At 33.9% G+C, this 12,049-nt stretch overlaps 1 protein-coding gene across 3 annotated transcripts; it reads left to right on the plus strand.

The window, feature by feature from the left end:
- The first annotated feature begins 769 nt into the window (after positions 1 to 769).
- Ars2 (arsenic resistance protein 2) lies at positions 770 to 10,557 on the plus strand. 3 transcript variants are annotated; one of them, XM_013321312.1, is made up of 17 exons: positions 770 to 1,034; positions 1,129 to 1,212; positions 1,647 to 1,916; positions 2,156 to 2,341; positions 3,179 to 3,245; positions 3,400 to 3,598; positions 3,682 to 3,767; positions 3,846 to 4,002; positions 4,080 to 4,411; positions 4,496 to 4,636; positions 5,029 to 5,229; positions 5,437 to 5,724; positions 5,809 to 5,922; positions 5,999 to 6,142; positions 6,336 to 6,475; positions 6,931 to 7,041; positions 10,349 to 10,557. In XM_013321312.1, exons 1-17 carry the CDS (start codon positions 895 to 897, stop codon positions 10,425 to 10,427), a joined length of 2,739 nt encoding a protein of 912 aa, XP_013176766.1. In that variant the 5' UTR covers positions 770 to 894; the 3' UTR covers positions 10,428 to 10,557. The 3 variants fall into 3 exon arrangements, with proteins under 3 accessions (XP_013176766.1, XP_013176767.1, XP_013176768.1); XM_013321313.1 differs by lacking the exon at positions 1,129 to 1,212 and having other exon boundaries at positions 10,349 to 10,556; XM_013321314.1 differs by lacking the exon at positions 1,129 to 1,212 and having other exon boundaries at positions 1,665 to 1,916; positions 10,349 to 10,556.
- Positions 10,558 to 12,049: the final 1,492 nt, after the last annotated feature.

The raw sequence follows: 12,049 nt of genomic DNA on the forward strand, positions 1-12,049 counted from the left end.
AAGATACCTTCTAATAAACATCCATCACATCACACACATCATAAAAATGTCACATTTACAATTCTAGTAAGATGTTACTAAAATGATGAGGATGAAATGATCATTATCATCATCGGCTTGCTATACGTCCCCGATGAGGGGATTGAAGCCTACCCTAAGTCAGGATTAGCAGATTCAGATGCATAAAAGATTGTCGATGGAGGGTTGATGCGATCCTTTTTGCTGTTCCGAAGATACCTTCAAACAAACATCCATCGCCATTCGCATTTATAATCTTTATTTATCATGTTCCCAATATAATATATTTCATATATGAAACAAAAAATATTACAGAATATATTATATTAAAAATAGAGTAACACCGGCTGCGGAATCCCATGATTCAAGCAACCAGCGGTCATGGCTGCAGAGACCCTTCTTACGATGCTCGCGGTTTCTAGAATAACTGCCTTTTGTATCGGGCCCTTAATCCAACTGTTACCGAGAACTCCTTAAAATATTGGTGTAAAATATCCTTAAAATACTCTTCGCTATCAGTCCATACACCGGTACGACTATTGGAATAATAGTAGTCGATTTCATTTTTAATGTTAGTAAGATTTAACGGTGAGCGGTTTTTTTTCTTTAAAGCTCACAATGCACTACAGTTAGATTTATTTTTTAACTTTTGTCTTTGACTTTATTTCTCTACAGCAAAGTTTTCTGCTTTCTGTAAACACAACATTTTTTTATACTGGCAACACCACTGACATTACGTTCTAATTTTTTCTTTTTTTGTCTGTGCTTGAATGGCTACGTTCATCGTTTACGATTTACTTTTTGAGAGATAGAAATTATAACTATAAGTCACAAATTTTAATATAAAACAGTAATAGATTTAATAAATTAAACGATATGGCTGACAGTGATGATGAGTATGATCGAAAAAGGCGCGATAAATTTCGTGGTGAAAGAGGGACTGCCGAAGGAAGCAGTTATCGAAGTAGCGATCGCAGAGAAGAGAGAAGCCGTGGTCGAGAAGAATGGTCAGAAAGGTAAATATTTGCCTAAATCTATTTCTAATACTTCCTATTTCCTTTGTCCTTTTAGCCAGAAAATCTATGATATCTATCTAAATATAATTTTCAGATCCCAACCTCACTCTATCAAACATCCTGATGTCCTAGTCCAAAGTTCTAAACCTACTAAACGTTCCATTGCATTAGTTGGAAGGTATAACAGCATTAATAATGACAATGTTAAGCACTAAAAATGTTTTAGGCTATCACAAAACATTTTAAATTGGTAGAACAATTTATTTAAGAAATGATGTCATAAGTAGTTATTCATTAAATTTATTTTATTTCTTATGCTTACTCAGCAAGCCCCCAGAAATCAGGTAGACAACCATTTACTAGAATGTTCAGTGGAGTGGCATTTGAATATGGCTTTTCTTTTTGTAGATAAGTGTTGTAATCTAGTTAATTGTATTTTGTTGCTTAATTGTATTTAGTTCTAATTTTTAATGTTCTTTTATATATAGCTTCTTATATTTTTTGTCATGATATAAAACTGATGTCTGCTTTTTTAGAGCTGCTAATGTGTTTAAATGGTACAAGTAATATATTAGGTAAATTATAAGGTTAAAAGTATTGAAATAATATCAGAGATTGTTGGGTGGGAAGATCTCGTGGAGGTCGTTCTGGTCCTGACTATAGAGACTACAGGGGAGGAGCCAGTGCCAGCCGCGGCTACTCTCCTATAAGAGGAGAAGGACCACCAAGCAAGAGGATTAGACCTGACTGGCCCATAGATGACAGGAGATATGGAGGCATGCCACATGATGCATATGGCTCCTATGGCTGGGGTCATGATCATTTTGGCCCGCATCCAGCACACCAGGGTTATGGACAACCAATGCCACCTGTACCAGCAAGGTTAGTATTTTACCTGGTTACATTTGCTATAAAAGGAAACAACATCATCTGTTTAGATAGCCTACCCTAGACTATGTAGTGTTAAGTTTATCTGATATTGTTGATTAAATTATCAGGTACTTGTAAAAAATCAGCAAGAAATTACATTATATATTACATAATTTTCGAAATGAAAGTGTGCACCATGGATTACATCAAATTAGCAATTACTAAAAATGTATAAAATATCCTAATTACAGAGATGCAGTTTTACCAATGGGGCCTTCAGATGGTCCTCCCACAATGATGTCTTTCAAGGCCTTCCTGGCTGCACAAGACGACTCTATCACAGTAGACGATTCTATTCAGAAGTACAATGAATATAAATTGGAGTTCAGGAGACAACAGCTCAATGAATTCTTTGTTGCCCATAAAGATGAAGAATGGTATGTAGTCAATCTTATATATTTTTTATGTAACTTTAAAAATAGGTAAATTCTGAGAGGACAGTTACAACAAAGTGATCCGTTAAAAAATGTGCCTTTTGTGTAGTGTACTTTCCTTTATTTGCTGGTAATTAAAAAAATCTAAGCAACAACTTACTGCAAACCTGCTAGTAATTTGTGAACAAAGTGTAAGTAAAATGCTGTAAGTTTGCCTAGATTTTTTTAATGTTACTATGCAAAAGTTAATTGTAACCTTTTTTCCCTACAGTCTACAGCGTATTCGCGTGGATTTGCTGCACATCGTTACGAAAATTATAATCAAACTTTGTACAAATGTTAAATGTGTGTGTAGCTAGCTCTTATCGCGTTGACCTGTAGCGCGCAATGCTGCAGGTTTCGTTTATGTTAGGGGTAGGGTTTAAATAGTCCACATGTGTGGAGCAGGTGAGACTGAAGATTTTTTAAATATTTAATGTCTTTTAGTTTACTTTTTTTATCAACAGATATGTGGATGAGACAAGAGCTGTATGTGATTATTAGACCAATTTTCTTTTGCTTTTCTCAATATTGTATTGTTCCAACTAATTTGTAATTTTTCAGTGTTATGTTCAGTTTGAATTTCCGTTTTTTATTTTTATTGCACTTCTCCAACAATAGTTGTTTGTGTCAATGTATTTTTAAACAATTCAGATATGTATTAAAATAATTATAAAGTACCAATATTAAAATAGCACATCTACGAATGATATTGGAAGTTGGTCTAATTGTGATTCTTATTTTTGTAGAATTGTAAACTTAATGTTGCTATTTAAATTAAATAATGTTTACATTTTAAAGGTTCAAGATCAAATATCATCCAGAGGAATCTGTAAAACGTAAAAATGAACAGTTGGCAGCATTGAAGGTAAATATGCTTTGCAATCAGTCAAATATTAGTAATGTTAATTCACCCTGACTTATGTATGAAATACTCTTTAAGTAAAGATCCAAGTCTTAATGTAGTTAAACTATTTTTAAATATATATAAATTATATTGTGTCTGTTGTATAATTAAACAGAGCAGATTAAACGTGTTCCTGGAGTTATTGGACCACGGGGAACTAGACAAAGTGACAGTTGATGTAGAAAAGTCTGAAAAATTAGTGAGACTGCTTGATACGGTCGTTATCAAGTTGGAAGGTGGCACTGAAGAAGATTTGAAGGCACTTGATGATCCACAACCACAAGAAAATTCAACTACTACAGAGAAACAACCAGGTAATTTGTGCAAATAAATATAACTTTTTCTGCATATCAAATAGTATTTTTTAATGGTTTTGTATATTTTTTTTGGGTTTCAGACAAAACCAATACAGACAAACCAGTTGTAATTGATGTTGATGAAGTTAAAGTTAAGGAAGAGAAAGAAAAACCAGAGGAAGATAAGGTATGAAAAGTAATTATTTGTCATATATCTAACCAAATCAAAATAGAACTAAGTATTTATTTCGAATTTAATAAATAGGACAAGAAAGCAGAGTCTCCGAAGCCAACTGCACCACTAACTATGGAAATAGACCCTCACCTGCGTCAACTTCAGGAACAGGCCAAGATGTTCTCAAGGTTTAATTCCCAACCTGGCAGCGACAATGAAGCAGAAAAACCACCAGAGAAGGAACCTCGTAAGTTATTTTACACCTAAAATCTTGAGGTGAAAAGTCTTATAAGAATTTAATAAATTGTTCACATTTTATTTCAGCTCCGCCGGCTGTGTCGTCTTCCAGTTCATCATCATCTAGTTCCTCTTCCTCAAGTTCAGAAGACGAGGGTGAATCTGCCACTCGCAGGAAATCCAAATCTAAGTCTAAGACTCCCGATAAGTCCCCGAAGCAGAAGGAAAAGTCCCCAAGCGTGGAAAGAATTGAGGAAGAACCTAAAGCTGCACAGGACAAAGAAAAGACGGAAGAAGAAAAGTCAGAAAGCACAAACGACGTTATCGTAGAGAAAAAGGAGTCTCGAGCTTTGCACAAAACTACATCGATATTTTTGAGAAATTTGGCGCCTTCGATAGCTAAGGCAGAAGTTGAGGCTGTAAGCAAAATACAAAGGATGTTTTTTATTTCAATAAAAATATTTAGCTTTCACTATTAACATGAATGTTTTATTGTACGATAGATGTGCAAGCGTTATGGCGGGTTCCTGCGCGTGGCGCTGGCGGACCCGCTGCCCGAGCGGCGCTGGTTCCGGCGCGGCTGGGTCACCTTCCGCCGAGAGGTTAACATCAAGGACATCTGCTGGAACCTCAATAACATACGCGTAAGTACATTATCACAAATGCACAGATGACTGATTTTTAGCTCATGTATGCTCATAATACACTTGTTTTACTCCACGAAATAGTTGGACACTGTTTAGTTAAACATGTGTTTTAACTCTTTCACACCCGCTGATAGATATTATGGTTATATATTTCACCTTAAAGATTTATCATTGGTATAAATCGAAAGCTGTGTAGTGATACATATTTATGTAATTCATTATTTATTGGTCAAGATCACATTTTGCAAGCCTACACATAATAATAATTCAACAGCCTCGATTTGTTAAAAATCCGAGTCAAGAGTCGCGGTTGTAAAATGGTTGACGTATGTTAAGGCTAGTATATAAAACACTGTAACTTTTTTATTTTATTTCCCTAATATGTTTAGCTGCGCGAGTGCGAGCTGGGGGCGATAGTGAACCGCGACCTGCAGCGGCGCATCCGTGCGGTGTCGGGCGTGACGCTGGAGCGGGCCGTGCTGCGCGCCGACGCCCGACTCGCCGCGCGCCTCGCGCATCTCCTCGACACTCGTACGCATCTCTGGCAGACAGACAACGACGCTGACAACACTGAACAAACATCGCCAGATGTAATTCTCATTATATACAACCTCTAATACAATAGTGCACAAATTAACAAACAATAATAAACTATTAGATACTTCACGACTCTTTCGAATGTTGTGTGAATATTCTCGTTATTTAAATCCGCCATTTCGTCTCCCAATCTTAGCGACGTGGAATATGTTAAGATTTTATTGTTTATCTCAACTAAATAACAGTTAACTAATTTACAGAACTTCAGTCTTAACTCCAAGAATCCCGTGCTGCATAAGATAACGGAGCATCTGATTGAGGAGGCGTCCACGGAGGAGGAGGAGTTACTTGGGCTAGAGGCGTCCTCAGAACCCAGTACTACGGAACAACCAGATCCAGATTTGATTCGCGTGTTGGACCGCCTTGTCCTGTACTTGCGTATCGTCCATTCTGTGGATTATTACAACCATTGCGAATACCCGTATGAGGATGAAATGCCCAACCGCTGCGGTATAATGCACGCGCGCTCTGGTCCACCACCTAACAAGGTATTAAAAATCACTTGCGAAAATTTTAGTAAATTTTAGTGTAAATAAATTACTCATGGTCTTAAATATATGTTTTTGTTAAAGCCGACGCAACAAGAAATACAAGACTACATCAAATCATTTGAAAGCAAAATGTCTTCATTCTTGCAAGATGCTAAGCCTTTATCTGATGAAGAGTTGCAGAAACTGGGAATAAAGGTATGTTTGAAAATAATTATTTTTTATTGTTGTATTTAAATTACATGAAATGATATTATTATTTTTTATTTAATAGGACCCTGATGCAGAAGTGGAGAAATTTATCCAAGCTAACACTCAAGAGTTGTCGAAGGATAAATGGTTGTGCCCTCTTAGCGGTAAAAAGTTCAAAGGTCCAGATTTTATCCGAAAACACATATTCAACAAGCACGCTGAAAAGGTAATATATTTATTAATCGGTAATCGGTATGTTTGTAATATTTTTTATATTTCTCATTTAAATTTGAATGGAAGGGATTTCTAACTCCAAAGATACTTTAACCACTGCTCCTTACTGCCGCACTCATAATCGTTAACGAATCGCTAAAAGAATTCCTAAGTGTATTGTGGTAAATATGTTTGACGTCGTGTAGGTGGACGAGGTGCGCCGCGAGGTGGCGTACTTCAACGCGTATGTGCGCGACGTGCGTCGCCCGCAGCAGCCCGAGCCTTCGACGCGCGGGCAGTCCGCCCCGCACGCGCCGCACTCCGCGCACGCCCCGCCCCCCGCACCGTACGCACACACACACGCACACACAAAAACATTGTCTATTATCTATATTGTATATACAGATTAAAAGCCGATATCAGTTATTGATATTAATTTTTAAATGTGAATTACTAATGCGATATTTATTGACAGCATTAATTAGGTCATGATTTGAAGCCTGGTTTACATTACACCAGTACAGTAAGACAGTAGCTACACAAAATCAGCGCTGACAAACAAATAGCATTACGTAAAAGCGAACAGGCACCAGCGAGCCCCAACAGTCTATGCTAGGCCAGCTCTACTGCCCTACTGTACTGGCATAATGTGAACCAGGATTAGAATTTTCCAGATTTAAGTCGTTTTAATAAGTAGCCATAACTACCTATTTAGCTTAGATGAAATAAATCAGAAATGTTTTAAAGCTGTAGGAATTAAAAAGTGGTATTTTTTGTTTATGAATTAATATTTGTATGTAGGTACGGCGGAGGTCCAGGTGGCGGCGGCGCGGGCGCACGCGGCTGGGGGTGGGGCGGCTGGGCCCCGCCCGCGCCGTACGCCCCCCGACACCCGCGCTTCTCACGACCCAGGTAACATCTACATTATATTTGCAATGCTTTACTTTTTACATACATATATTAATATACTGGAAATAAATATAAAGACAACGTTAGAGCATTTTGGAGAAAAAAAAATAGAAAATTATCCAAAAGAAAACTGAAGTATCACTTAATAATATACGTTACATGGTTTTCGAAATAGAAATTTCTTTTCATACATTTTATCATACATGCCGCTTATTACTAAATAAATGTTGCTAAACCTAATTTTTTAGATGTATGAATAGGTTGATACTGCAAACACTACCAGATTATTTTTTGATATATTATTTTATTACGGTTAATATGCACGATCATAAAAGCAAACTATATTAAGTTTCATTTATCTTTTTAAAAAATTGTTCCTTATTTTTTTTTCATAAATCACCTTAGTTGTTTTTTTTCAACATCTAATACTTCAAAAAAGTGATTCCGAAGTTAGTTACATTCGGATTACTTTTCGATGCATTAATATAATACATTTGTAAAATATGGCATTGTTTCAATATTTCGCTCATTAGATACATATAACAAATATAATGTTCAAATACTAATAATAAAGTTTATTTTATACATTCCGCTATTTTGAATACAAATTTTTTAATACAATTGAATTAAATTTTATCATAACAGCCATGAGACATTCACCGCTGATTTCCGAGGCTAAAATCTTTGTATAAATATATCGTTATCCCTGACAAAACAGAAATAACAATATGTTTTAAACAGGGATTTTGGCTTTGGAAACCCACGATCAGCTCGTCAGTGTTATTTCAATATACAAAAAAAAAGTTCCTTTTAAGTTTATAATCAAATGCAAAATGTAGTCTTTATATAAAACCTTTTAAAACTTTTACGACCCATAAAATCGTTTTTCTATTAAAAATAAAAATATTTCACCAAAACAACATCACCGACCTTTTTTATTTATCTGTTACAATAATAATTTTGTTCTTGATCTGGATTCGAAACAATTTTGTATAAATTAAGTTTCATATGTTACTAGCAGTCGCCCGCGATTCCGTCCGCGCGAGATTAAAAAATAAATAATAGCCGATTCTCAGATTTACTGAATATGCTTATAAAATTTCATAAAAATCTGTCAAGCTGATAGTAGGAGTATAGTAACTAACATTGTGACACGAGAATTTTATATATAAAATTAGTTAAAGAAGGAAGCCTGAGTTATAATTAGATGTGCAATTGATGCACAATTATGATGTAATTTTACAAATATTTTTACTGCATCCTTATCTAAGATAAACACGTGCTTTAGATAAATATGGATTTTTATGTTTAATATAATCCAACTGCATCCTGCTTGTTACAGGAATATTATATTAGAAGTATGTAACATTATGATGTAAAAAAATCTTGTAAAACGAACTATTATTATAATTTATTATTCAAATAAAAACATAATACATTATGTATGTGATATTTATATATGGAAATTTATTAGAGGAAATTTTAAAACAATTTTTGTAAGATGAAAAATTGTTATAGTTTTAGGTATTAATTTTCATCTCACATTTAAGATGCAAAGATAATTCAAAATCACTTGTCACATAATATTGTAAAATAAATCGAATTTATTGTTCTCTAAAATTTGCAATAACTATCTCATGCTGACATAATAAAGTGGTATTTTTATTTTTGTTTGATTGCACAAATACATAAAGTCGGACAAAAGGTGATTAGGAGATTTTTTATAATAAGAATAACGAGCTTTATAGCATCTCTAAAATGTCGATTAATTATTATTATATTGCTAATAAGTAGCTCTATACTATTACGGCTCTGATCTAATTAAATCGACAAAATAAAATAAAAAATAGGTCTCAAGTCTTTCTAAGTATGTACATTTTTTACGGTTAATAATATAAGCCGTGATAAAGTTTGAAATCATCCTAGTGACTTAATAGCATTGCATTTGAAAACACATTTTCGTCAACATTCAGAAAATAAGTACACGTGATATCTCATTTAAACTATCCCCCATTTTCGAGTCTCACGAGATTAATGGATGATCCCCAACCACGTATCATGAGTATAATGCGTGTTTTTGGATATATGTTAATATTGCCCTTTAGAATGTCATATGACCCGATAAATTAATTCAATTTTATTCATCAACGAAGAAATGAAGAGTAATTTTGTTTATTTTGTTTTATTTTAGATTTTTAATAATATATCCAAATGCAAACCTTATTAATTATTCAAACAGCCAGTATCTAATGAGCGAAGACGAACGAGCCCGTATTGTTATTTGTCTTGCTTGTGCTTGACCTTAGCATTTGCTCTACAAGCTTCACATGTTTTGTTATTATCTTCCCGGAGTATTGGTATATTATGGGCTGAGAGGTTGCTCTATTGACATTTTGCTTTTCTTCGCATGAAATAATATTGCAAAAACATTATACATGTAAATAAGTTTTAAGCTTTAAGTAATAATTTACAGGGAAAACGTGGATCGGTCCCGGCCCATTATTGCATACAACGATCTCGACTTCCCGGATAATGGTGACATATTCTAAGTTGTGACGTTTGCAATAGTAATGATAACATTCCGATTACAACAGATCGAATCCATACAATGTGGTATGAAACATATCTATACATTGTTAACTTATACATTTTGTGTCTCAAATTATTGAGAGAAATCACAACAATGACCGTGTCACAATTTTCATTTGTTGATCACTAAAATAATTTTCTGTTTTTCTGTACTAAATACTTTTATGTAATAAATTTAAATGACCAAGATTTCATTTCAACTGATTTGATTATGTTCTTTCTCTAATATTAATTTTCATACGCGAACTCAATATTATGTTATAATATTATGTTATAACTTTTAACCGATAAGTATACAATATTTTGCTAATAATTCGATTGTTGTAGTTAAGAAATAATAAAGAAATATTAGAGATTATGAAAACATTTTTTTTATTGTTAATTCTTAATTAACATTTAACCCTATATTGTTCCCGGGAAGCTGAGATTTGTGACGTTTTTAATTATTTTAAGACTTGCTTACAATGTAAAAGTAAGCAATAAATATATTTTTTAGTTCAGTGTGGAACTTTGCAGAACCTTGCCTTGATTCATCTCGAACCGTTCGTCTGACACACCGAAAGTTTTGATTACAAAAGACAGGCATCATTTTTACGCTTTGTACTAAGTAAATGCAAGGTTTTCCACTGATCTAACTATATAAGATGTAGTTTTGTTTGTGAGTTTTGAGTGATTTGAGTGGAGCGTCAGGCGTGTTTCTAATGCATGCTTTATGTTGAAGGGGTGACGCCGCGGAGTTCCGCCCGGTCGTTCACTACCGCGACTTGGACGCGCCGCGCGAACCTGACGACTTCATATAACACAACAATGCTTTGACAAGATACTTTTGTCACGTAAACGTATCAGCAGTAACATAATACACTAGTGTACAACATTAATTAATGAATTATAAATTAATATAAGAATAAGCGACATCATAGTATCATATTTGTCTCAAATATTAATTTTAATAAAGTTGTTGAAAAAACGGTTGGTATTTTCTTGGATGGTGAAGAGCTTTATTCCATTTGAAAATGCGGTAGAGGTAATGCAGATCAACTTTTTTTGTACAAGTGAATCACACTTATGCTGCAATATGCCAACTGTATTTGTAGAAAGAAGGTGTTCTAAAGAGCAAAGCGGTTGTTATTCCTAATGGAAAACAACTGTTATTAAGTAATGTTTCTTTCCAGAAATAGTATTTCAAAGATATCATGAAGTGAAAGAAGATAAACTACTTTTAATACACTTAGGTGGTGTCACTATGTGACAGGCATGTTTTGTCTTATTGTTGACCACAGCAACTAAGGAACAATCAATTTGAAATAATTTTAAAATGTTTAAATTAATAAAATTGACTTTCACGATAAACAAGAAAGAGCCAGTGATTCTGTAAGTTCCGGTTGCATTGCAAGGAACATCCTATAGGTAAGTAGTTTTGCAAGACGAATACTTTCCTACAAAAGACAAGTGGCCTATAAAGAAAGAAAATTGTATCTTAACGTAATATGTTTAATATAATATTTTTTTTACTTATCACACTTATGAAAAATCAGACCTTAACGCATTCTTATGTTTTCTTATAAACTTTAAAACATATAATAACCATCCTAGCATACCCTTAAATTCTAGTTAACATATAAATGTACGTAGAATAACAATTTAAATGACTTACAATCGCCCTCTCGTATAAAAACACTCATTATTAAACAAGTTTGTAAAAGATATGCTGATGAGTTGGAAAAAAATATAAATTTCTATTGCCACGAATCTGTTGCTATCGGCCCGAGGTATTGCAATAAAAAACAAACGAAAACAGATCATCAATATTCAGCACATCTAATAGTAATAAACTGACCAAGGATAATTGGGTATATCACCGAAATATACCTATACATGTGAAAACCAGTTTCACGATAAGAATTTTAATTTCGTTTGAAGCAAAGAAAAAAATAAAATAGCTTTAATGATTTTTCTGAATCTATCATATCTTCGAGTTTAATTAGACGTTGATAATGCTACAATCGACTCCGGTTCAATTAACGAATATTAAGATTTGATTACACAGCGCGTCGGTGGTCCAGGGGTTAAGCATTTGACTTGTAATCTGTGGGTCCTGGGTTCGAATCGTCGAACGCAATTAATTTTATATACATAGATACCAAAATACATATTACATATATTAACTGTATGGTGTATTCTTGCAGCTTCAACAGAAGTAAAATAAATAAAGCTGATTTTCCACACAAACGGAGGTCCCGAGTGATTACAGCAGTTATATGGATATAAAATCTCAATTATAAAGTATGGTAGTAACTTCAAGTTTAATGTCATACATAAAAAATTACTAGCCTTGACCTCTTAAGAGTTCAACAACAATAATTTATAATGTAAATATGTGTCAATATAATATTGTATAATATATAATTATTTGATTTATAAC

This window comes from Papilio xuthus, unplaced genomic scaffold (assembly GCF_000836235.2).
Source record: "Papilio xuthus unplaced genomic scaffold, Pxut_1.1 DF825946.1, whole genome shotgun sequence".
Classification (NCBI taxonomy): domain Eukaryota; kingdom Metazoa; phylum Arthropoda; class Insecta; order Lepidoptera; family Papilionidae; genus Papilio; species Papilio xuthus.